Here is a 26,575-nt window from a genome sequence, read left to right on the forward strand (position 1 = left end):
CGTCAGTCTGAACGAAACGCGCTACCCGTGCGCAGGAGTTCCGCGGAACTCTTCACACATGCTGAAAACTATGGTTTTGTTATATTAAGTTAATGTAGTGATTGTTACAATGGGTACAAAGAAAGACGCTAAGAACGGGACGGGCGAGAAAATACCACCGCCCCCGCCACCGCCAAAACAAAAGGATGTGCCAAACACGTTTTTGAGGACGTTATTTTGCTGGATGCTACCTATATTTTATTTTGGCAATCGAAGGGACTTGGAGCAGCATGATCTGCCACCACCAAAAAATATGTATAATTCTAAAGTGGTAGGAGATAGACTGGAGAGGTGAGTTCAATAATAATGAATCAAAAAAACTGATATTTCTTTGCCGATAGTTTATCATCAGTTCAAATAAAATTATTAACAATCCGTGATAAAATTGTGTGGGATGACAAATTGTATCAAGAACAATTTTTTTGTAGACGTTAATATTAACAAAATATGTAAAGTGCAAAAACATAAAATATACTTTCAATATAGGTAATTAACCTGCTTATTTTAGTCGGTATAAATTATCTTGAAAATATTCCGAACGAATCAATCATAAAAGATTTTATTATAATCATCAAGATTCAAATAAAAATGCTAATACTACCAATTGTACTTGCGTTCTGTTATCACGTATTGATGCGAATATATGTTTACCCAAAGTAACATCTTTATATTAAAGTTTTATCGTGTAATATTGTACAGGCCATGCTCGTATCCGTTTTGCTTGCATTTTTGCAAGGAATATTAAATTCTAATACAAAGTTGTAAAGAAGAGTTTCGTTTAAAAGTGAAAAACGATGCGCTTCACCGCATCCGCGTCCGCTCGACGACCGAGACTCCTAGAATATGTAGTTTTAGGTATATCTATAGAATCTCTTACATGTGTACGAGATTTGGCTGCTTTATTTGTAAGGTTCCGTACCCAGATAGATTTTGATAGTACTGCCTAGCAAGTATTCTGTTATTATTGTTACCAAAACATTGACGCCGGTAAACACTGTTCCGTAATTGTAAGATACATATCTTTCATTAGCAACGATGTAATGAGTGACGTTTGTTCATGTTTTTTCTCTCATTTATCAAAAAAAGGAATAGTAAGGGTAGGGAATTTGTACACACTAGACATTATAAATTAATTGCAAACTTGTTGCCATACGCAACGCCAATAAAGTTGTTTCACCCATACGCAACGAATGAAACTGTTTAACTCTGTTTGATTAATAAACTCACTAGGCCAGTGGTTCTTAACCTTTTTGACACGAGGGACCACTTTAACTAAAGTTTGTCTTGCCGGGGACCACCCCATCGGTTTACCTAAATTGAGAGTTCTTTGATAAAGAATACAAGCATACTTTATAATTAACACTCATTCCTTTATTACTAAGCAAAAAACTAAAAGGTTTTTGCTTTAATTTAATTTAATGAGATTTTTGTCACTGCATTCTCTTTACTAATTTCTTCATTTTTGGTTCAGTACTACTGAAAATTAAACGCATGTCAGCAGTTGTAGGTAAGCAAATGCAAAGAAAGATAAACATATGCCTGCGTAGTTTCCAAATGCGCGAGCGAAGCGAGCGCGAAATTTTTATGGGAAATAAACCAAATATTACGTAAAATTTAGCTCAAACGTACTTAACTTTTGTTGATGATTATACTAACACCGTTTGTTGTCAAATGCAAAAATAAGGGTATATATATAGTTTCTGAATACGCGAGCGAAGCGAGCGCGAAATTTTAATTATTTTTTAAGACTCAAAACCAAAATTACGTAAAATGTTGCGAAAACTCGTGCGCATAGGTAAATACTATACGCGAAGCTGCGAAGCTTTGCTTCGCGGACCACTTGGAATGCCTCCAGGGACCACCAGTGGTCCGCGGACCACCGGTTAAGAACCACTGCACTAGGCATTTGATGAAATAGTTCTTGGTGGGATTATTACACTATTAGGGTTATCTGCTTCTATAATCCGATAAATAACTTCGTGTAGTATCTAGGTTTGGCTATTTACAGTCGGTCAAAAAGTATACGATACTTAGTTTTAAAAACTAATTCAATCTAATAACGTTTCCAAGAACAGCGCATAACTTTTACTTTCACTCTTAAGAGATGCGTGAAGTTCATTAGCCAGAATTTAATAAGATAGGTTAAAAATAAATTTAACAATTTTATTTTTATAATCTCTCTAGCACTAGGTCATGTCTATAAAATTCCTGTCTACATGACTATGAACCTACCCTTTGAGAAAATAGGTTATGTAGTCATATAGATACTCAGATGTGCATCGTATCAAGTTGCTGATTATGATCATCCGAGTGTGCAAGCCACACCGCTTGATGGAAGTGCAAGTGCATCAGTTAATTATGACGCAGCTGTGGTTTGGTCAGCTCACTCCATACATTTTACTTTAATAGATAAAACAAAGTCTTTTTAATTACACAATTCTTCGAGAATGGCTGGACAGATTTTTATGATCCGTGATTGTTGAAACTCTAAATAGTGCTTATTAACATTGGCAAATCATGAATTTGCAATAAGTAAGAAGTTGTTAACTTAATAAATTAAAGAATACGTCTGCGTACAAGTTTACTCAAAAAACTGTCTTTTCAGCATAGAGTGCGGAAGTACCTCAGTTACCTACTGCTTTCTACAGGCATAGAAAAGTGCTTTATTGCTTTTCTAAAATGGTTTAATAACCGCCGAGTCTAGCAATATCATAATTGGTGAATACTGAAGTGGTAACCCGACGTGGAAGTACTTATTAAACCTCGTATTACTTTTGTCTTTTCAAATGTAGGCTTTTCGTGACGGCTTTATTGTGCAAATTTTTATTTTAACGATATATAAACTTGGAATCGGAACGAACTCAAACACGATATATTATTGATAATACTATAGGTACAGACACGCACTAATATATCTATTAAGAGTCAATTATTCAATTAACGGTTAATTTCTATCTAGCGGTTTGATATAATTTCTATACAAAAGCTCTCAAAACGTTATACGTGAAAAATATCTTCAGATAAAAGTTATCTGGCGATTGAAAAATCGGCCTATAATCGTATAAATTAAACATCGTCACCTTGATGCAATAATGAAATTAATTGCTGATTGTTATCGATAGATCTTAAGTTCCATAGTAAACAGTTCATTGATAATAATGCGGATGTTTTCACATCAATAAAGATATTCAATATTGTTCAATATTATCACATTGAGTTTGTATCTCAAAGTGAGAAAATCTGACCTAGTCCTTAAGGTTACAAGCACGACAAAAGATGGCTTTTCTGAAAAGGTCTTATACTTACGGTGTTGTTTGTAAAGTAATGTGTGAATAGAATATAGGTGGCTTTAGATGAATTAGCTCCTCATTAGATAAGAAAATAACAGTGATTGTTTGATAGTTTTAGTATGCGCTAGACTTACCTACTTACTGAAACCTGAACTTTTGACCTTAGTCGAGCTGTGGTCAAACAAACTTGTCCTATAATAATTTTAGGCCATCGTGTCCTCATAACCTTAAACTAAATAAAGGAAAGGGTAAACCATTGATTTTCTCGACTTATTATTTTAATGCGCATATTTACATCATTTGCGTTGTAATCGTGGTATGCCAATTTATTTTTAATTAGGATTCCATTAAAATATCGGTGCCTTACATTTTCGCCGTGCTAGTAATGTTTTGCCCAATAATTTTCCTTTGATGTATGGGCCTACGTAAAATTATATTTTGTTTAGGTTTTCATCGAAATTCGTACTTGAAAATATATTAGGTGTAGTAAAATTACGCCTAATTACATTTCAGGCATCATATATTTTGGCCCTTATTAATGTAAACTGAACATAGTTCAAGCAAAAATGTATCCGACCTAGAACTATTTCAGGCGCAGTGATTAATTTTCAGAACATTTAGGTTAGTTTGCGTTTCTCGCTTTCTAGTTTTAATTCACTATCCTATTAAGTTTATTTCAAATCATCTTAGGAAGTTTAAAAAAATAAGGTGAAACTTATATTTATTCCTATGTAGGTAGTGAGCTGAAACATGTTTAGTTATGGAAGCCGTTCCGTACGAACAAAGCCGACCCATGATATACGACTCAGTGCAGCCCAAAGGCTTCCTCTTGGAATAAGGAGAAAGTCTATTACGACGTGCTTTACGGTTTAAAGAATGTCATTTGCCTTTGAACTCGCGGAAACAAGGTTTTTAGATACTTATAATGCGATATTTAGATATCTGTGGCTAACATTTAAATAATTTTGAGAGGCTGGTTATAAATAAGAATTAAACAATAACATTGAATAAACTGCCATAGTACACAAACTACCCATATTCATAAAGATCTATTTCAACGCCATTAAAATTAATTACCTCCAATTACATCCTATATCTAGAATGTTAAAGATTTTGCGAACAAAATGGACTCTCATTTAAGTACCCATCGTTCACAGCAAGCTGGTACCTAAGCTATGTGAACAATTACGCAAATAGTTGTAATTTTAAAATCAATAAGTTTTATCATTAAGTTGTATGCTGCGAATTATAGAACAGTATAAAATCAATTTTGTCTCGCATAATATTATATCAGCGCGTATACAACAGGTTAAGGCTTGGATAAACATGGTTTACCCTGTAATTAAAATACTAAACAATCAATCAAAGATTTTATTCTGATTTCTGTCCACTTTTTAAAATTCAATATGAAAACGCTCCACTAAATAATAAATAGCTAGAGAGAACAGCTTTTATCCAGACAGCTGCAGACATGATCTTGTTTCGAAATTAAATTCAGTAGTGCGGCCGACTATTGTATTTAGTCGTATACCTCTAAAGATAAATTATAAGCAAAAAGTTCCTGGAAGCAGAAGTTTCTGGCTGAAATAAAAAGAGTCTAATTAATTTCCCAATAATGTTTACAAATATCAAGATATAAACATAAATAATTGTGAATTAAAATAAAGAAAAACGCGGGAAAATTGCAATGCAAGCAAGATAGTCAAGCATAGAGTTTGTATGCGATTGATACACGCTGGTTTCTGCCATTACTTATATTTTTAAACTAATAATAATAAATTATTAATTCACAAATAAATGAAAAACATAATACTGCCTAATATTTAATTTTATTTGAAACGTTAAATAGGTTAAAAAATTCTGGTAAATCTATCAGTTAACAGTTAATGCTCAGTTTATGTAACCGGATTATTAGTTAAGACGTGTGTATGTAAAGTGTATCAAAATCGTTTGAAGCCTAACAACTGATCATGTTGCAATTGTATGTTATTGGATTATAGTCTTTTATCGAAGATTGTCCGTAAAGTTTTAGCTGTGTGCCTCTATAAAGATTCAATGACTGAAAACTGGGCTAATTAGTAGTCATTACCTATTTTAGGCAAGATTATAAAGCAGGTTTTTATGATCTAAGTACGTATTTAGGCGTATTGTGAAACACTAACATGTCGATACTCATTGAGTGCTGGTATCCTATTGTTCGTGCGTTCAGTCGTAATTGTTAGGAATAATATTTTTTTTAAAGAATACTGGCCTAAGCTTGAGATTGTTACATCAGTTTAATAACAGAACCCCTTTTTAATGATGAATTGCACTTTTTTACGATAATAATATTTCGACCTTTGAACATTATTTAACACAAGGAAGATGTAGAAATAATAGTTATCGTCGAATGATGTTGTGTCATGATCAAAGGTCGCAGTTTAATTTTTACAAGTGATAATAACATAATAGACATACATAACTAAAGGATAAGTAGGTAAAATTAATCGATCTTGCAATAAATTATAAAAAATAATTTAAATTTTCTAACACACCTAGTAACTAACACCAACCTTTGTTCCCTTTGATGATAACTCTAATCTACAGACACGATTAAATTGTGCAATCAATAGTTTCTAGAAAGATGTTATGAATCTTAGTAAACATTTTCTCCTTATATGTAACAAAATAAGAATTGAAATGGATCGTCAAACGCGTGGTCAATATTTTATTGACATCATAACGTTAATCACGTTATCAGTCAGGCGATATAATCAAATGCTGCGGTTATCACTGAGCTTGGAAACGTACGAGTGATCGCTATTTGTGTTGTCATTGTGGTAATTATCTCATGTCGAAATGTTAATAAGAAATATACATACAATTATGCAGGTACCCACTACCTATATACCGCGCCAGCTTTCAAATAATTCATTTGTTTACTTGATATGTATCGATACATTTTGTTCGTTAAACAATAGCAGTCCACGTATATTAAAGGCGATTAATAAAGCATAACAACTTATTATATATAAGAAAGGATTTTTGGAAATACAATTTCTAAGATGGGCAAAGTAAGATGTACCTATTTGTATGGAAATAATTGTGGGTTACCAGAGAAGAAATGTTTTACCATAATCTACTTTTTACTTTCTAGTATTTTAAGTGAGTAGGAATAATTTAGATTCAAAATAAATTATGTTTTTGTTGAGTAAATAAAAATCAATTTTACGGGTTTGACAAATATGCACACATAGGTACACTACATGAATTCATATGCCGGAACAGTTTTTTTTCCTCAGCACAAATCGGTATTTTATGTACCTACGAGTAAACACCTGTTATTATGTATTTGATAACGACCCAATAAATCTACTTAAGTACAAAGGTTTCAAAAACGTTTCATGATTTAAACAAAAAAGGATAAAAATCTGTATACTGTTTTTAATGCATGACAAGAAAATTTCGTTCGTATTATATATAGGTATCCTGAAACTAAGCAGACAAAGTCTTGGGCGAAAGCTAGTATCATATGTTTTGTTTTTAACATTTTAATTACATATATTGTAATATTAAGACCCATCTTTAATTACTACTATTATAATACTACGATGTGGTGCTTACCTACTTACTATTATGATAAAAAAAAAACTAGCACAGTGTGTAGGTACCTACTCTGTTTCCTTGTAATATAGAGCACTGTGCAAAATTGCAGTCTTGGAAACAAAATCGAAACGTATGAATGATTGAGAAGGTTACTTTTCCATAATTCAAGGAAAAAATGTATCTTGTTGTTTGTTTGATTCGTTGATTACGTTAGATTAGCGTGTTATTGGCCAATCAATGCTTTATGCCTTGAATTTTGTTCCATAGTAGAGTGTGTCGAATATTCTTTATGTAAGGACTCCATTCATGAGCTGCGGGTTGTTCGAAAGAGATACCGCGGCCCTGGTACATAAAAGGCCTACGACGGAACACGACGGTTTTTAGTCAGTAAGAGTCTGACACTCCCTCACCGCTGCTAACCCACAGCGGGAGGGGTCACTTGATGATTTTTGACGTCGTTAAAAAAAAAGGACTCCATTCATATTATTAGTCTTCGGCATTAGTTGAGTTTCTGAGATTTTGTTATCTGATTTCCACACAGATTGTAGGTATTTATTGTTTATCTTTCGATTTAATATAACGAAGAAATTAGGCCGATAAGACAATGAACATAAAAAGCAGTATTCACCGGTATTTTCCGGTATTTTATTTGGTATTGGGCATTTTATTCGTATTTTCCGTATGAGCAGGCAATTAATGTTAGATTTTTTTTTCAACCTTGACTCTCGCCTAGTAAGTAGTATTAGGTGCAGTAGGCGTATCTTAAATTACAATAATTAGGTATGCTCAATTACAAAAAACATTTTCTTTCTTAGTAGTAGTCAGTCTTTCTGGCTTTGTCACTTAGTACACGTAGAATGAGATAGATAAGCAACCTTTGTTTTATAGACAGTTAATAAAAATAGAATGATATCCGCAAATCTCATAACAGAGAAAGATCATCAGAGATGTCCTCGTAGGTGTTTGTTGCTCTCAGACTTCTCAGTCGAGTTATTGGGAAATACGTCTTTGGATAGTGTAAGTATATCGATAAATCGGAAACAACAAAGTATGATGGACGTCGGTCAACGCTCTACATTAATCGGAACTGATATCACTAATATCTTTCAACAATATTGCTTATATAGAAGTATTAAATAATATACAAATGCGTTTAGCTCGAAGCTAAAGTATTTGTTCGTCATTATTGGGTAGTAAAAATGATGTTTTCCACTGTCTTTTTAGTCCGATCGTTTCGTTCGTCTACTGTTTTAATTTTTTATGTTTTGAAATACTTGCGTACATACCTATTGTTCATTTCTGCAACGTTATGATTCTGTACATATTAAAATATTTTAAAATTAATTTTAGTTTTTTAGATTTAAATTGGTATATACCTAATTATTTTTTTGCAGAAATTGGCTAAATGAAGAAAGAGAGGCAAAAAGCGAAGGACGGAAGCCAAAGTTCGTGAGAGTTCTAGTAAGGACATTTTTCTGGTCTTTCATACCAGGTGGTTTGATGCAATTTACTTCAATAGCTTTAAGGTAAGAAAAACAGGATCTATCAAATCAAAAATATCCCCTTTTTAATTCCAAAGCCATTGAACATTCGAGAAAGATTGATGCAAAAGCAACAATTTCTCCGTAGAACGGCGTCTCCATTGCTGTTCAGCCAGTTACTTCAGTACTGGTCAGTAGACTCGACGATGGCTCGAGAGACAGCCATGTACTATGCCCTGGGAATGATCCTCGCCAACTGGTTGTCGTCTTTCATGAACCACCACGGAGCACTGTACTGCCAGCAGTTCGGTATGAAGATAAGGTGTGCTGTTGGCTCTTTAATGTTTAGAAAGGTACGGAAATTTTAAAGTAATACAGTCAACACCGTTTTTGGCGACATCGATTAGAACTACAAACCAGTTGAATTGTCCAAAATCAAAGGTCTGCGGAATGCTATATGCTATACCTGTCACTGGTTATTACAACTAAATATGAGTAGTCCCTTCGATGTCGTTATAACAGATTTTGACTGTAGTCGTTAAGTAGACTGAGACCTAGAGGTTCGGTGGCTAACCACGCATTTAAGTTCCGAGTAAAATTAATGCTGTACCATATTCCTGGGCTTTCAGATAATGCGTATGAGCAACGGTTCCCTGGGTGAGACGACAGCGGGTAAAGTTGTGAACTTGCTGTCAAACGACCTGCAGAGGTTCGACTTGGCGATGATGTTCCTTCACTATGTGTGGATCATACCTCTGCAAGTGGCCGCGGTCATATACCTCGGGTACTTGCAGGTGGGGACCGCTGCCTTCATCGGCTTTGCGGCTTTAATCCTCATTGCTCTGCCTTTCCAGGGTAATTTAATATTTATATTTATAAAGATCTGTGTTTCTTATTTTGAAAATAATAAACTTGAAGTTAAAGTAAATGGTGTTGTTAACTTTATTAAAATATACGAAATCATGCTCTATAGAAATAAAGGAAAAAAAGGATTGAGGTTTGTGAAAACTTTTCATTTTAATTTTCAGGTGGTTTGGGTCAGTACTTAGGTAAACTTCGACTTCGTACAGCTGAAAAAACGGACAACAGAATAAAAATTATGAGCGAAGTTATTAATGGAATACAGGTTGGTATTAAACTCACGTAAAACTATCTTAGTGTGGATCGGATGATTTCTATTCTTTTATGCGGGATATATGGACATATTAAAACAGTAATAAGGTACCTGAATTTAATTAAGCCCACTGAAAGCATTACCTAATCAGAATTCCTCGCCCTCGTCCTTTACCAGTCGGACTTGGTAAATAAGACCGTACTTATTAAGTATTCTAAAAACTTTCCCGTCCGAGTCGTATTCACAAAGATGGACTAATTAATTAAACTTTTAAGATTGTTTTATTTACCTTGTAAACTGCCGCAAATGAACGAGCAAAGAGGTTTTTAAGAAATGTTATTTTATATTGTGTTAATTATGTTCTAGGTGATAAAAATGTATGGATGGGAGATTCCTTTCCAAAATGTGGTGGGACAGAAGCGTGCAGATGAGTTGAAGGAGGTGAAAAGAGCTACCATAGTGAGGACAGTGTTCCTCGGGTTCATGATGTTCACGGAGAGAACTGCGCTCTTCCTAACTGTGCTCACATACGTCTTGCTTGGAAACGTCATGTCGGCGAATGTCGTAAGTATCTTCTTGATAGGTCTCTTGATTGGAACAAATTAATCTAAATGAACTGTAACAACCACATTTTAAGAGAACAATTATTTTCGCAATCTCGATACCAGCAATGAGTTCGGATAAACTGTAGACATACCTAAATAATTTTAACAAACGCCGATTTATAGAAACATAAACATGAGATCACAATTGCAATTCAGTATGGCTGATCTACTACCGTGAGCCTTTTCTTTTTTCCATTTTGATGTTGTACATGGGTATTACTGATCCAATATGCGTTATTGAAATAATGCCAACATCAGCCTTTGTCTGTGCGCTTTATGCACAGGCGCCGTAATATTAACCTCCTGCACAGACATTACAATAAAATCACAAATCCTGTGAAACATAAAACGTTATCTGTGGTACATTTCGCATTTGAAGATTGGCTGCATTTTATAGTCTCCATTGCTAGTAAAGTGGAATACCGATATTTGGAACAGATTTTTTTCGAATTTATTTAACATAAAAGTTTTTTTTTTTGCAAAAGTAAAAGGATTTAATTGTTTTGACGAAAGAGGTTTCGCATCGCTAGATTTTTTAATATAAGTAAGATCATAAAAACAAATGAATGATGTAAATAGTTGTGTTGGTACATAAAACAAGAGGGTTATCGGAGCGTGCGACCGGTTCTGCATCCGATCCTAATCGAACTGTCATCATATATTTCTTTCCTGGCGCAGTGAACACTGTAGGGTTAAGACACTAGCTTTGCCGTAACTACGCAAATAGGATTTTTGCATTGTTCTGTTTCTTCCGTAATCCAAAAATTTAACTACATTACACTATTGCCCAAAAAATTGGTTAAGAGAGAGAATCTTTTTATTTTATTTTATCGCCTCTAAAAAAGACCCTAGAATTTACTAATGAGCACAATTGCGTTTCGTATTTTGAACCCGAACTCAGTTGAACACATTTATTTTGACTCATCATCAAGACTTCGCAAAAGAAACAAGTCCGCATCTTAAGAACTCTAGGATCGCTCTACTTAAAGCCGTCTCAGATTGTATCATCCATAACAATAATATAGTGCGAGTAATATTATTTGTTTCAGTTCTACCCGCTGCAGCAGTTCATGAACGCGGCTCAAGTGAACGTTACATTAATCTTGCCGCTGGTATTGTCTTTCACTGCAGAGCTCTTGGTCTCTCTGGGAAGGGTTGAGAAATTTCTGGCGTTGCGTATGTATTACTCGATTATCTTTAATTTATTTACAGAACAAATAATGTACAGTACAATACGCTAACAAAATACATAAAGTATGTATTATTTTCCGTAATGAAAATAATACGTTAATGAAATTATGACCTTTTTTGCTATAGGTAAGGTGAAAGACTTATCGGCCCATGATTAAAGTACCTATCTATATATTTATTTAAAACCGTTAAAAAGCAGCTATAATCTTATTTCCCAATGTATAAACTTATCAAGAAACTTATCTATATTTAAATAAAACTACTTTTACGGATTTTATCGCGTTATATTAATATTATTTAATCCCGACGTTTCGGATCCTTTACAGCATCCATGGTCACGGGCATGGATGCTGTGCACGGGCGTGCATATTAACATAATTTTTACAAGAATGACATTTAATTCCGAGTAAACTAAGAATGAAGTAGCCTCACATGGCTATAAAATGTTCCTTATGTCGTAACGAGAGTTCACACTTACACAGATTTTTTGTATGAGATTTGACCCATATTATGAATTTCAGACGTTATGCGTCACTGTAAGCCCTGCATTCCACTGTGGCGAGGCATGTTAGAGAAATATCAATACCTATTCTTGGAACTAAAATATAATTCTAAAAAGAATATTTTGAGACGGAGCAAAAAGACTTCATTTTATATTTGAAGTTAATACTTACGTTTTATAATATGTACAATTGTACATTGTTTCTTTATTCCCTTAACATAAGTTGTCTCGCTGTGACATCTTGTTTTCCACACTGGTAACTTCAACTGAATATACAGTAACGTATCCAAAGATATTCAGTAGAAATTCGCCTTACACTGCAGTTGCTCTTTATCCTAACTTTCGTGTAGGGTTGCCAAAACGATATGTTTTAATTCACAGAGGACAGGCCCGACTTGACGGGGCAGTCGGAGGAGGTCTCGTCCAACTTGTTCCGCAACATGTCGGCGAAAGATAACTTGGACAACTTGGAGATGAATGGCTCCGTACGACCACTCTCGTACCATCGCAAATCGGATGGAGCGCCTATAGGTAACAGATTTCAAATCGTAACATACAGTTTAAAACATTCTGTTTTCATGAAATCATGTATTTGAACCCAGCTATCAAAACAATCTATACTAATTTAATACTTACTAGACACGCTTAAATTCTATCCAAACTATGAAAACTGATAAGGTGAAACATTTATACATATAAGAGAGATTTTGATAAGAGATAAGATGAGAGATTAGTTTCCTATTCCACTATTCTCTGTGAGTGTTGTGCACGCCTGTAACTGAATTATTTACACAGGACTAACAATTGTAAATTTATATCTGCGTAGGCAATTGTAAATAAGTTGTTGGTGTGCCTTGTCAATAAATAAATAGATAAGAGTCGTCAATCGTACGCATTAACTGGCGCTTACAGATATCTAATTGCATAGTAAAGATTAACAAAAGATTAGTTTAACTCTGGCACGTAGCTATATGACGACGCAATCAATTAATCTATTCGCCGTTAACATTCGGTTGGTAAATACATCGACGTGAATCATACTTTTATCTTTTACCTATGGATCGATCGACGGACGATTGAGTATCTGCCTGCACCTGTTGGTTTCTCAAAACTTTCAAAGGTCAATATATTCACTCAAAGTTCATGCCATATGTTCGTGATAAGTTTCGACAAGTTTAGCGAACCATCTTCTATCTTCGTACAATAACCTCATTTGTTATTTTGTGGAAGCATAACATTGTTTTTGCGAGCCAAGTAACCTAAACATTAAGTTTGAGTTACATCGCAAATACTAATTAATAATCATGAGTTAACGGTGTGTTTTCAGAAATGATTTGATATTTCAATGATAAATTTAGCTTTGCCTATAAATACCTTATAATTTATTGTTTACAGGGCCTACCTTAGGGGCAGAGCTCAAAAAGTCTCCTAACCCGAAGTTTGCGAGGAGTGTATCATATCAGGACGACACTGCTTTGGTAGTGCACGATGTATCCGCTAGTTGGACAGGGGACCCCAATGCTTTGGCCCTCAAGAATATTTCTATGAGACTACGTAAAGGAAAACTTTGTGGTATCATCGGCGCCGTTGGCTCTGGAAAGGTATAAATAAACATAACGCATAACCAAATAACTGCAATTTTTTGATATTATAATTGTGCAATAAATAGTGTGACCTACAGAGTTAACGCAATAAATAATTGCTCATGACAAAAAATCCGTTTATTCCGCACATTACCATCAATCATCTCAACTAAGGATATTAGGTAAGTTTAGGAAACAACTTGTTCATATGATTTGTTTTTCATTCTCAGTCCTCGATTCTGCAACTTCTACTAAAAGAATTGCCTTCGGCGACTGGCAGTGTTTCAATATACGGCAAGATCTCGTACGCTTGCCAAGAGGCGTGGCTGTTCCCCAGCACCGTTCGGGAGAATATACTTTTCGGTTTGCCTTATGAACCCGAAAAATATAAGAAGGTACGTAAATAAATCTTCATTTGCATACAATACGTATTTTTCTGTTATTTGGAGATTTATGTGGGTCATCGATCGGTCTACAGATACGTGAAGTATGTCACTGATACACTCCTAGTTTCAGTGATAAAAATAATTAATCGTAGTAATAAAGGTTACAAATAGATTAAAAATATATGGTTATGTCTGTGTTCGTGGCAGCTTTCCAAGAGAAAACAATACGAGGTGCCATATTGCCGCTTAACGCCCCGAAAAGCAATAGTGTGGCGAGTTTTAAAATTGTAATACCCTAGGGCTTAATTGGTGGCAATACAGCGTTTATACAAGTTTCTGATGAAATGCAATTTATTTAATTTTACGTAGCCCCGTAAGAGAATTATACTCACGTAATCATCATTTACGTAATGACATAAACTGTGGATACTTATTTTCCTTTAAGAGGCTTTGAACCGTCTCTTTTTTATTTATTCACAATATACTATCTTCATTCTTACACGGGTGTGCGTTTGGTACTCAGGTATGCCGCGTGTGTGCGCTGGAGAAGGACTTCAAGCAGTTCCCGTACAGCGACCAGACGCTGGTCGGGGAGAGGGGGGTGTCGCTCTCAGGAGGCCAGCGAGCCAGAATCAATTTGGCGCGCGCTGTTTACAGAGAAGTAAATTGATTTCTATTTTGTTGCACAAATACTGAACTCGTAACTGCTGGGAAATGAACAATATATTTTATAAAGCCAATATACCGTCCTTTTTGTTGTCGGGGTCCCTAACCTGGCGGACATACTTAATTTTCACAATATACGATATTATTTGTATTTCTTCAAATGTGAAAGTCAGAGTTCGTTAACTTGTACTTCAAATGTTAGCCAGTCGTATTAGCTATTCAAGTCAATATTCTGCTTGTCTATTGCTGAGAAACCTTGAATAAACCAACAATGGAAAAACGTATAATATCTATTGAAACAAACTTTCCATGCAAGTCCTCATTAAAATATTCAGCTTGAACAAACAACCTAACATAGTCTACGTTTTGATAATCCTAAGAGTAGTTGCCTAAATCGTTTCTATTGTTATAGTATAATAGTAATTTCAATGTTGAGATTCTCCGCATTTAGTTTGAAATACCTACTTACGTACGTTCAACTAGAATTCAAAGAAATGTTTTTTCTTTTTGTTCGTTCACGGTCTGCAGTGCATTTGTCTGTCGGTACTGTTGGTGTGAGTGCCAAAAGTTAACTACGGAATAAATGTAACGAACTTTCGGAACTGAAAAGGAATGAAATGAATTTGTCTCGACAAAAGAATCTCACAGCACTTCACATGAGCTTTTCTCACATTCCGAATTTTTGTATTTTTCTTTCGAGGTTTATTCAAGGCTTCCCAAAGCAGCTTTTAATACTGCTCATTTTAAATATGTATGGTGTACTTGAGCAGGGGATTCGCTTCCTCAATCGCTTTTAATGATTCGCTCCGGAATGAGGCGAAAACGCCGTGTTTTTCCTTTTGTTTGGATTAGGGTCGAAACTTCTTGGAGGGGTAGCTTTACTATTGTATGTAGGATGTAGGCCATGGTATATTCATAGACTTGAAAAAGCGTAGTATTTTACCACGGAAAGAAAGTATTTAAGTACATAAACTTTAGTGTGTTAGAAAAGTAACTATGTCTTTTTTAATTGTGCTTGATCAAATCTAGCTGCACACTTATTATGTATTGTCTATTTACCAGCAGAAATGCAATTAAATGACAAATAAGTATAATAGAAATAAGTACGCGAAAATGAAAAGATTGAAAATAAAAGTGGTATGAATATAATTTATCGTAATCACTTTGGTTTTTAACTCATAAACCAAACAAATCATTTATTTCTAGGCAGACATTTATCTCTTGGACGATCCGCTGTCAGCGGTGGACGCGAACGTGGGTCGTCAGCTGTTCGAAGGCTGCATCAACGGCTACCTGCGCGGGCGCACTCGAATACTTGTCACTCATCAGATACACTTCCTCAAAGCTGCCGACTATATCGTGGTTTTAAATGAAGTGAGTCAAATACTCAGAACTCTCAAAATACAATAAAGATTTATATTTTACTAGCTTCTGCCCGGTGTGACTAACACTATTACAACTGAAAAGTAAAAGATGGCAATTTTAGCTTAGGGAACTTTATGAATACCGATACAATTATTTGTTACAGGGTCGTATTGAAAACATGGGAACATTTGAAGAACTGGTAAATTCTGGCAAGGAATTCTCTATGATGCTCTCACAACTGCAGGAAGGCAAGGAGAAGGACTCTGACAGTTTAGGATCACGGGTAAGTAACAAGTTCTTGCAAATTTAGTTATGGTATCAGGTATTACTTTGCGGAAATCCATGACATTCAATCTGTATTCATATATAAGCATATCGGTTGCATGGCAACTATCTCTTTTATGCATATGCATGAGAGCGGTCTCTTTGTTGCATGTGTCCTGCATCCAAGCCTCGATTTATTGTCTTGCAAAATAACTCTAAACATTTTTCCTAACATTTAATTCTGGCAAATTGTCGCACTATTTGAATAATGCATGGCAATCAGCACGCTGATACAAGTTTATCGATTGCTGCGAGTGGACGGTCGTGATATTGACCCACCACGCCGCCAGACTAGCTCCATTGTCGATTGTACAATATGCTAATTTTTGTAATTCTAGTATGACCAATTATTTTTATCATAATGATTTAATCTAAATGTATTCAATGTCTTGGGTCGTAACAATATCCTCAATTTTCTTAAAGACTAAATTTATATAGTCTGCAACAGCTACTTGAAAAAGAAACTTAGCTTTACTATACCTACTTCTGATCTATACTGTTACTGTTATAAAGAAGTGTTTACAAAGCAATTCGTCCTAAACAGTACCCCAGCAGCTTTGATACCAGTCATAGTGTTTACTCTTCCATATTTTACGAGCAACTTACTCCGCAGTTCGTAAAAATACAATTTATTCCCAAAGGTCTGAAGGAATTCCTTCAAAGTGGCTACTAGCCTCTTCAAATATGTAGAGGGAGTCCTCTACATATTTGAACCCCGGCCATCGCATATCTATATAAAAATGAGCTCGGGTCATTCGTTTACTGGTGAAGTCTGGCTTTAATGTTTTTCGATATTTATGTGAATTTTATGCCAACGCTTCGCCACTGGGTTGATGCATCCTTTGTTACGATAAACTATTTTCAGACTTGCGTGTTAAAAAAAACTTTTTTACAAAAAAAATAAACCGACTTCCCAAAACACTAAAAAGCAAAAAAAAAACTATTTTTAGGTGCATCGGCCTAGAATTCGGTGTCTAATGGATGTTACTAAGTTAATTTTGCCACCGACTTCTAGGCCGATGCACCTAAAAATAGTTTTTTTTCTGCTTTTTAGTGTTTTGGGAAGTCGGTTTAATTTTTTTGTAAAAAAGTTTTTTATTTAAAGCTTTTCAGTGATACGTATAGTTGTCACTATCCATACAAGTGGGAAGTTCTCATCAATACAAAGAATATAAGTCCAAATACGAGGTATTTTACATATTCAGTTGTCGAGTTCCCTCGACTTTCTCTGGTCTCCATCATCAGGTCAGCTTCAAACCTTCACTGTTGCAAAGGTCTTGTCAATACAAATAATTTAAGCCCAAACACGAGGTAGTTTACATATTCAGTTGTCGAGTTCCCTCGACCCTCTCTGGTTTCCATCATCAGATCAGCTCCAAATCTTCACTGTTGAATAGTGCTTTTAGGCGTACACCTGAGTATCAAGTTTTTACCCTATGTATGCCTACAACTTTCGAAGGTTGCCCTCGATTTCTCAGGGTTTCTATCATCAGATCCTGACCTGATGACTATGGGACCAACTGGCAGCTATTCCGAGTCGAACAAAAAAAGAATCACGTAAATCGGTCTATAAACCTCGGAGTAATCGATGTACATACATAGAAAAAAAAAAAAAAAAAAAAAACATACCGGCCGAATTGATAACCTCCTCCTTTTTGGGAAGTCGGTTAAAAATGATTTTTTACTTAACCAGTTATTTTGTTTGGTTGTTTAAACTTATACCCATATAAGAGCTACATACTTAAGGGAATTGACGAAACTACGTATACCTTGGAAATATACGTAGTTGCGGTATTACAACCTCTTCGGCTTTACTTTTCCATTTTATTGTTGTCAGCTTCATGAGATGAGGTTGGGAGATCGCCCGGGGCTCGCAAGCGAAACAACACAAAATAATAGGCGAACGTAAAAATCTTTAAAATTGTTTATCCTTTCTGTAGCCGATATTACTTGTAACTGCCCACCTACATACATGACCTCAACATAATAATTTTTTTAGAAGGTAAAAAGATCTTTTTAGAAGGGTATGAAATCGGTACAGTATTTGTGAAAAAATTCTTTACCCTCATTACAATTTGCCCAAAAATTCTCCTTTATCAGAGCATTGAAGAGAAAGATAGGCCTGCACTGAAGACCATGGCCAGCGTGACAGAAGAAGATGACGGGGAGGAGTTTGAAGCTCAGAAGATGGAAGAAGAAGAGAGGCAGTCAGGCAACCTGCGGTGGGAGGTGATCGCCGCGTACTTTAAAGCTGGAGGGAACGCCTGTTTCATATTGTTTGCTCTGTCCATGATCGTGCTGTCTACGACCAGCGCAGCTTCTGTTGACTACTGGGTCAGTTATTGGTAAGTTCGTCTTTTGTTTTGAACTCCCTTATGTTCCCTTCTTTTTGGGAAATCATCAAATGACCATTCTCGCTGTGGGTGCAGCTTGAGAGAGCGTCAGGCTCTTACTGATTAAAACCATCCGTATTTCTTTTGGAGCCCTTCAAGTACCTACCAGGGCCGCGGTAACTCACATACACAAACACAGGTGAAATAAGTGAAAATTTAAATTCGTTTATTTGGTAGCTTTTGCACTAACTACGATCAATACGAAACTGTACAGCCGTTGTAAACTTTTCCGCGCATTTATTATGCAACCTTGAAGTAACATAATCATAACACCATACAGTATTTATATGATTATTTTGTTATGATAGTGATAGGTACAACCCAAAAGAAATCACTAACTGATAATCAGGTAGCATGTAACTAAATTAACTTGTTTTTAAAGGACAAATCAGATGGCTGTGTACGAGGAGTCCTTGGGCGGTGCTGATATAGGTACGTTAACATGAATGTCACAACTCTGTTGATATAGATTAGATTAATATGACATTGCTAATTGGGAAAAGTCAGAACAGCGGTTAATCACAGTCAACGACAACTTATGTATAGAGAACCTGAAAAATAAGTACCTACCTACGTACACGTAGATAGAAAGATTAGGAATGAATTTCTTTTCGTATTGAAGTATGGATTTAGGCACTGCTTCGCACTGTTCTGATACCTACCTAATAATGGAAATTAAAAATTGATAATTATAAAACCCCTCTTGAATTTACTTTAAACAGTATACTTACTTATAATACAAATCCCAAGAGGCGGCTCCTAATTAAGGCAGCTAACTAACAGGGACTTTCAATTAATTACAAGCGTCGTTAGGTTACTTGATCCGCTCCATATATCCTTGAGCTCAAGAGTCAAACTGTTAGATCGAATGTTAAACTGTTGGAAACTCCCGAATATTATACTCTATGTAGATTACATAATGTCGTAAGTACGGTATTTAGGAAAACTATTATGTAGGTAATTGTTTTTATATTTTTATACCTAGATTAACATAGGCCTTATTTTATCCGGGTACGAGAAGAAGTTTCACTGGGACGCGGGTGAAACCTCGAGAAAACAGCTAGTATATTATATACGTTTACCTGTAGGTTTACGGAAAGCTCTCTGGTCCGAACTTTGGTGTGAATGGTACAGCCGAATGATTTTGCAGTTAGAGAAAATCGATAAATTAATTGGTTGTTTTACAACTAATGAAGGCAATTACAGTAATAAGTATGAAGAAATTCACGTGTGAACTCCCATAGTGTTATTAAAGTTTCAAAGTGTAAATCGTCGCTAATGCTTCGCTATTACTATGACTCACAACTTATGTCAAGGTTTTAGTAATTTTCTGACTTTATCGGCAGGTAAAATATTATTTTTCAATAGCTGTTTTTTAAGTACTTTAAAACATTACTTAAGTATAGGTAACATTTGGCTACATACGATTACAGCCTTGAAGTGTTCAGGGTCCTATCTTCATTCTTAGGAACTTTTGTCTAAACCAATTCAAGCACGAGAAGTATACGAGAGATACATAATGTCGGAAAGAACAGTACGACAGCCAGGACATAGAATAATTGGTCGGGCTATATTCGTATAGGTATAATGTGTATCTTAAAATAAACATTGACTCATTTATGTTAGGTTCCAAAGAACAATGTCAGGTTTCGGCCCACCCAATCAACTTTTAAAACTGAATTCTCACGTACACAAAGATCTTTACTACAACAATTTACATATAAAATACTAACTTCTTATAAAATAGTTAATTGTTATCTAGAACTTTTCCAAAAAAAAAATATCATGTTAATAAGTAATTATTTTGTTTATCGAGCTCAGGTTTTTCGTTTGAATAATTTGGTTTTGAGAAGTTCAATGCAAAAGTGGAAAACATAGAAAAGCTTCTGACATTAAACTACACATAAAACTGTAAGAATTTTCACTGTACATGAAATATTTTTATTGAGCCTAAGTTACTATGGACGTCTGACATTGTTCTTTGTATAATTACCACAATGAAGGTAGGATAGTTAGGACCCATAATTCTAAAGTTGCTGGCTAATGTTCACATTCCAGTTTCGTACAACGGTCAGCTTAACTGCAATTCTTCGCATTTAAAACTACTGACTGAACATTGCATTCTAGTGATGCCAGGCTCCCCTGCAATCCTTGAAACTGCTTCGAAACTGCAATCATAAGCTACTTAGCCAATTAGCTTCGCGGTAAAGCTTGAAATTCAAATAGCAATGCCAAGTCTCTAATGGTATACCGCGTTCGCATCATAAAGATACACAAATGTTACTGACACTGGTTTTCTCACGAATTCTAAGCTAGCCAAGTAAACAGTAGCTATTTTCATGCAATGCCAGTGTAGAATACATAGATACCTAGGATATAATTTGTCCAAAAATGCGAACTACTATCCTCGTTCTAGTATGCACTTCAGAGAGTAGGTATACCCTTACATACAATCATGCTTACACAACTGGTTTTGAAAACCACGAAGAGAGTATTTCGGCGATCTAATTAAAAGTTGTAGCATAGGAAATACATTGCAATTTAAATCAATTAAGAAACAAATGATGGCAAAAACCTCATTCATTGTGTCAATTTGCAATACCTATAGTATATTTTTTTATAACACATTTCGGTCTACGAATGACTGATGTAGAGTTAAGGTTTATGGTGTCTCCTATTTACTGACATTTATCCCTATCACTTTTGTTATCAAGTTAAAGAGCCTATTAGCTGTGGGTAAAGCATACGAAAAAAAGAGGTTTTATTTTATGCCAAATAATGTATGTATAATTTTTATGTCTTATTTTAGATCCCGGCTTAGATGTGCAAGTAGGCATATTCACGATAGCCCAGTACTTAATAATCCATGGTGCACTTGTGGCGATGTGCATCGCCATAATAAACTTGCGAGTGTTTCCCTTCGCCTACCTCTGCGTCAACGCGTCCAGTAACCTGCATAACACCATGTTCTCCACCATGCTGAAGGGGATCATGCGTTTCTTTGACACCAGCTCATCAGGTTCGTATCAAATTAACAGTAGAAAGTAAATCATATGATTCGATATGGTCAAAATACTCATAAAACTCATAAAATTTGTTGGTTGTAATATGCACGACCTAAATATGCGTTTGCATTGGATTCGAAATTAATAAATTTAACGCGTACAATATTCTCTAGGGAAAGTAAGCGTGATATGTATTACATTGGTGATTTTCTTTGAGAATAACCAAATGCAGTATGTTTTCTTTTTTCATTATAGAGATCTGTAACATAATTTTATCTCCAGGTCGTATATTGAATCGGTTTACAAAAGACATGGGTGCTCTCGACGAAATCTTGCCACGGACACTGTTGGACGTGCTTCAAATCTACGGAACCCTGACTGCTATTCTCGTCCTGAACGCCATAGCTCTATACTGGACCCTGTTACCCTCAGCTGTGCTTCTTATTTTGTTCATCTTTATGGTCCGGATTTATTTGAAAGCAGCGCAGGGTATAAAACGATTGGAAGGAACAGGTATTTTAAACCTCTTCTAAACTTGGTAACTTTTTAGTTGTATGTCTGAATATTTATAATTCTGCGTTAATTGCAGCCAAAAGTCCAATGTTTGGTACAGTGACGTCATCGCTCAGTGGCATATCTACCATCAGATCAGCAAATGCCCAGAAGTGGCTTATTGAACAGTTTGATATGAATCAGGTAATACACATTTAATAACCATACAATTTTGATATCATAGCAGTTTTACTTTCTTATTCTTCTTCCTCCTGCCCTGTGCCCAATTTAATTTTATCTATTTACTTTTTAAAGAAATTGAACTGTCCATGACCACAAATTCTTTTTAAAATATATAAATTGATTAATTGTATTTATTTTAGGACTTGCACACCACTTCATGGAACAGCTACTTGAATGGAGGCACCACATTCGGGTTCTACTTAGACACCATGTGTTTGATATACATGACCACTGTCATAGGCGTCTTCCTGTTTGTTGATTTCGGTATGTATTTATTTCAATCAATGCATAGATCATACATCTTTTTGTATGAGCGCACAGCATATTCAGTGAAGGAAAAACCCAGACACAAAGAAGTTACATGAATATTCGTAAATATATGAAGTGTCATGTCCCATGAAACTTTGTTGCAATTCAAGCAGTAAGTAGTTCACCAGCAGCTTTTCTTGAGTTTTAAGGTGTCAAAGAGTAGCGAAAACATTAACATATATTCTAGCGAAACGGATCGATGTGAGATGGCATTTCATCAAAATTTCTCGATACTTTTGAACTTGAAAATGTAACGAACATACAAACACATCGTCATACACGATTAAAATATTTCATGTTTAAAATATAATATACTAGTGTGATATAACAATGTACTGTTCACTAGGCGACACGATCCCCGTGGGCAGTGTAGGTCTAGCGGTGACACAGAGCAATATGTTGACGATCATGCTGCAGCACGGAGCGCGCATGTTAGTGGAGTTCCTCGCGCAGCTGACCAGCGTCGAGCGCATTCTGCAGTACACACGCATTGACACAGAACCTAACTTGTTCCAAGGAAGTAAGTATACAAACCTCTTTTGAGTCACATAGGTAGGTGTCATAGGGGCTGGATGAGGTCGAGTATGCAAAATGTGAGAACAATATTTTGTATACGCAACTTCGTCCAGCACCTGGACTGTATATTTGTGAGATGCTGTCAGACAGAAATATGGAAGGAGACATGCTGCGCCGATACTTTAATTGGGATAAGAAGATACTTAAGACACTTCATCTTCGCTACCACTTGACTACAGAAGTCCACTGTCGACTTACTTTGGTGTCCCATAGTTTTCGACTGTATAAATATATTTTTTCTCAGTTTTTATCTTTTACATGCCTAACAAAAAATACTATAGTAATGCGCAATCGTAAATTAAACATTTATTTTCAGAAATCGAAATGCCCTCATCATGGCCTTCTCAAGGAAAAATTGTCTTTCAAAATGTGTATCTACGATATGCGCCAAATGAACAACCCGTATTAAAGAACCTGAACCTTGTCATAGAAAGTGGACATAAGGTATGTGAAAAAATATCTGGTAGTTTTATACTAGACAGTAAGAATAAACAACAAAACTTATATAAAATAATAAGCATTTAGGTTTTACAATTAAATTATTATTTCAGGTCGGAATAGTAGGACGCACGGGAGCTGGCAAATCTTCCCTGATATCAGCTCTGTTCAGATTTGCCTACATCGACGGATTAATATCGATTGACGGACTCGATACTTCGCTGGTTTCGCGCCAGGTACGAACTGCACGGTTACAGTATTACTTATGCACGTCCGTGTGGGCCGCCATTATCTCCTAACTTATGGTTATTTACAGGGACTGCGATCAAAAATTTCAATTATACCGCAAGAACCAATCCTGTTCTCTGCTACAATCCGATATAACTTGGATCCGTTTGACATGTACAGCGATGATGACCTCTGGAGAGCTCTCGAACAGGTAACACTTGTGAATAAAACTTGTCTGTATTTGTCGTTTTATTTGTCCATTACTCATTTATTACAATTCATATTTCAGGTTGACCTAAAATCGGCTATCCCATCATTAGACTTTAACGTAACCGAAGGTGGGTCTAATTTCTCAGTGGGCCAGCGACAGTTGATGTGCTTGGCGCGTGCTGTACTACGATCCAATCAGATTTTAATAATGGACGAAGCTACCGCGAACGTAGATCCTCAGTAAGTATTTGGAGAATTACATGCATTGTTAATGTCGATGCGGCAGTGATTGATGGCTCGGTTTGCGTTTCAGGACGGACAGCTTCATCCAGGAAACGATCCGTCGGCAGTTCGTGTCATGCACCGTGCTGACGATCGCTCATAGACTCAACACTATCATGGACTCGGACAAGGTGCTGGTGGTGAGCAGCGGCGAGATCGCGGAGTACGACCACCCGTACGTGCTGCTGTCCGACCCCGACAGCCACTTCTCCGCCATGGTGCGCGAGACCGGCGAGAAGAACAGTGCCAACCTATTCCGAATTGCCAAAGACTGTTATTTTCAAAGCAATCTGAAAGAAAACGCAAGATAAACAAAACGAACTTCCAATAAACTAGTGATTAATAGATTAAGCTGTGCATTATATTAGTGAATAGCAATCCATCGAGTAGGCAGGTAATGAAACTCGCTTTTAAGGTTAAATTAATTAATTAATATAACGCCGAAGTATTATTTTGAACCTACTGGCTAAGGACGAGTGAGCGTTGCCCAAGAGAAGAGGCGGCGTCTTGGATGTTTGCAGCGGAAGAGCTTGTACGCTAAGACGGCTATAATAATCACCAAACTCAGTAGAAATCCGTGAACTTTGTGGTCATCGTAAAATACTTCCCAAGATTCATCGGAACAGCCATGGCAACAACCCATCTTACTTTGATGACATAATGCTTTATTACTCTATCCCTCTTCTAACGTTGATATCATCATAATGTTGATTTATTTACTTATTTTTCCATTTTGGTTACAATAGTTTAGGACTACATAATTTGAGGAGGTGTTTGTCAACTGTCAGTGACAAACGTGACTGACAATGCCGTTATTTTATTTTTGGTTTTGCTGAACCCCATAAGGAGGATGGAATATTTTTGATCGTAGGTAAGTATGATTTTTGTAGCGACATAATGATAAGATGAATATATCAATAAATAAAATAACAACACAGACTAGTGAGGTTAAAAAACCTAAACACACTATGGTTTCGGCGAGAGCCATATTTGCAAATTACTCTATTTTAACGTACACACTACTTCTTCTAAAAATAGATGAATTCATTGGTAAAATATACCTAACACACGGAAATAGACACTAAGAAAGATGGATTAAGCACTGGTTTATATGTAGGCAGTAGATCGAAGAGAGGAACTTATTCTGTAGATACAGTTCCGGATAAAATGGTTAAAAAGTTTGCATAAAATGTTTTTTCATCACAGCATTCGTAGATCACAGCTATAATTCAACTGAAAGCAATTTTAGAGGGCAATTAACAACATCATATTGTAACTAGAAGCACTGCGTAATGTGGTATTGAGTGATGTGACCGCAATGAGGACGAGCGGTACGCGTCACTGGCGATAACAGTGAGGCACGCCACTAGCCTCGATATTAATTATGCATTTTGGAGAGCTCCCGTTTACAAGGACCAAAATCACTTCGGGTCGTTGAGTTGGGTTTAGTCCATTGGATTGTTTTAGTTCATACGATTGCTTGTATGGTCCCTGAAGCCCTGGTCAACAAAAAGAAGATTTTAAAGACATAATACTTTACTCGTTGTAACATTTTACGTGCAGAAATAGAACCTAAGTGCCGTGCGACTTTGAACTTCTGGTATGGCTCGATGCATTATTTAATTTAATAAGTGCCCCTCGTTGAAAGGCAGTCATCAATAGTCTTAGATATCGATGCGACCGGTACCTAACTAGGGGCACTTATTTAATTGAAAATTCGTTGAAATCGTATTATGTGTCAGGATAATTATACACTTTGCTAGTTTAGTTCCGCGTAGTTGTTCTATAGCTTGTTTGTATACTTCAGGCCTGAATGTTTTAAAGGTCGCTTTTTCTGCATATAAAAAGTGTCCGCAACGTTGAACGCATTGCAACGCCGGGTCGTTGCTAGGACAAAAGGAAAAGGCCGTGGTGAGGTTCTATAGAGTATGGATTATATGCTAACCTCGTAAATAGCACCATACGTGAGGCTTATTTTGTGATATTGAAATAAGCAGCAGGTTACTATACAAGTGCAGGAACATAAACCTCTAAAATACTTGTATATAGGTACCTACCAGTCTATTAAAAATACGTACGTTTTATTAGTATCTGAAGGGTGTTTTCAGCGGTTACATTGCTGGCATTCATACAGTGACCACGATAGGTATGCGATGACTAGGAGTAGCAAAAGAGTTACGTATCGCACTTGAGGGTTCGCGAACAACGAATTGTCACAACAACTATCCGGACCGTCGCAGCAACCCATTGCTGTGTCCCTGTATTACA

At 35.9% G+C, this 26,575-nt stretch overlaps 1 protein-coding gene across 1 annotated transcript; it reads left to right on the forward strand.

Annotated features, from left to right (window-relative positions):
- On the forward strand, positions 1 to 24,745 carry LOC124642582 (ATP-binding cassette sub-family C member 4-like). The gene is made up of 25 exons (XM_047181033.1): positions 1 to 330; positions 8,309 to 8,440; positions 8,544 to 8,748; positions 9,025 to 9,250; positions 9,424 to 9,521; positions 9,876 to 10,073; positions 11,164 to 11,290; positions 12,189 to 12,338; positions 13,203 to 13,408; positions 13,621 to 13,785; positions 14,300 to 14,437; positions 15,649 to 15,816; positions 15,971 to 16,090; positions 18,232 to 18,476; positions 18,907 to 18,956; positions 21,334 to 21,543; positions 21,812 to 22,042; positions 22,119 to 22,225; positions 22,405 to 22,528; positions 22,920 to 23,093; positions 23,466 to 23,593; positions 23,701 to 23,823; positions 23,904 to 24,026; positions 24,105 to 24,265; positions 24,339 to 24,745. The coding sequence occupies exons 1-25, from the start codon at positions 110 to 112 to the stop codon at positions 24,616 to 24,618; spliced, it is 4,110 nt and encodes a 1,369-aa protein (XP_047036989.1). The 5' UTR covers positions 1 to 109; the 3' UTR covers positions 24,619 to 24,745.
- The last annotated feature ends 1,830 nt before the right edge of the window (positions 24,746 to 26,575 follow it).

This window comes from Helicoverpa zea, chromosome 2, assembly GCF_022581195.2.
Source record: "Helicoverpa zea isolate HzStark_Cry1AcR chromosome 2, ilHelZeax1.1, whole genome shotgun sequence".
NCBI classification, from domain to species: Eukaryota; Metazoa; Arthropoda; class Insecta; order Lepidoptera; family Noctuidae; genus Helicoverpa; species Helicoverpa zea.

Excerpts from the sequence above, each read along its gene's own strand:
- LOC124642582 (XM_047181033.1), top strand. The coding sequence starts at position 110 with ATGGGTACAAAGAAAGACGCTAAGAACGGGACGGGCGAGAAAATACCA. Across the intron at positions 11,291-12,188 it reads TGAGAAATTTCTGGCGTTGC|AGGACAGGCCCGACTTGACG; the intron begins GTATGTATTACT and ends TTTAATTCACAG. Across the intron at positions 13,409-13,620 it reads GCGCCGTTGGCTCTGGAAAG|TCCTCGATTCTGCAACTTCT; the intron begins GTATAAATAAAC and ends TTTCATTCTCAG.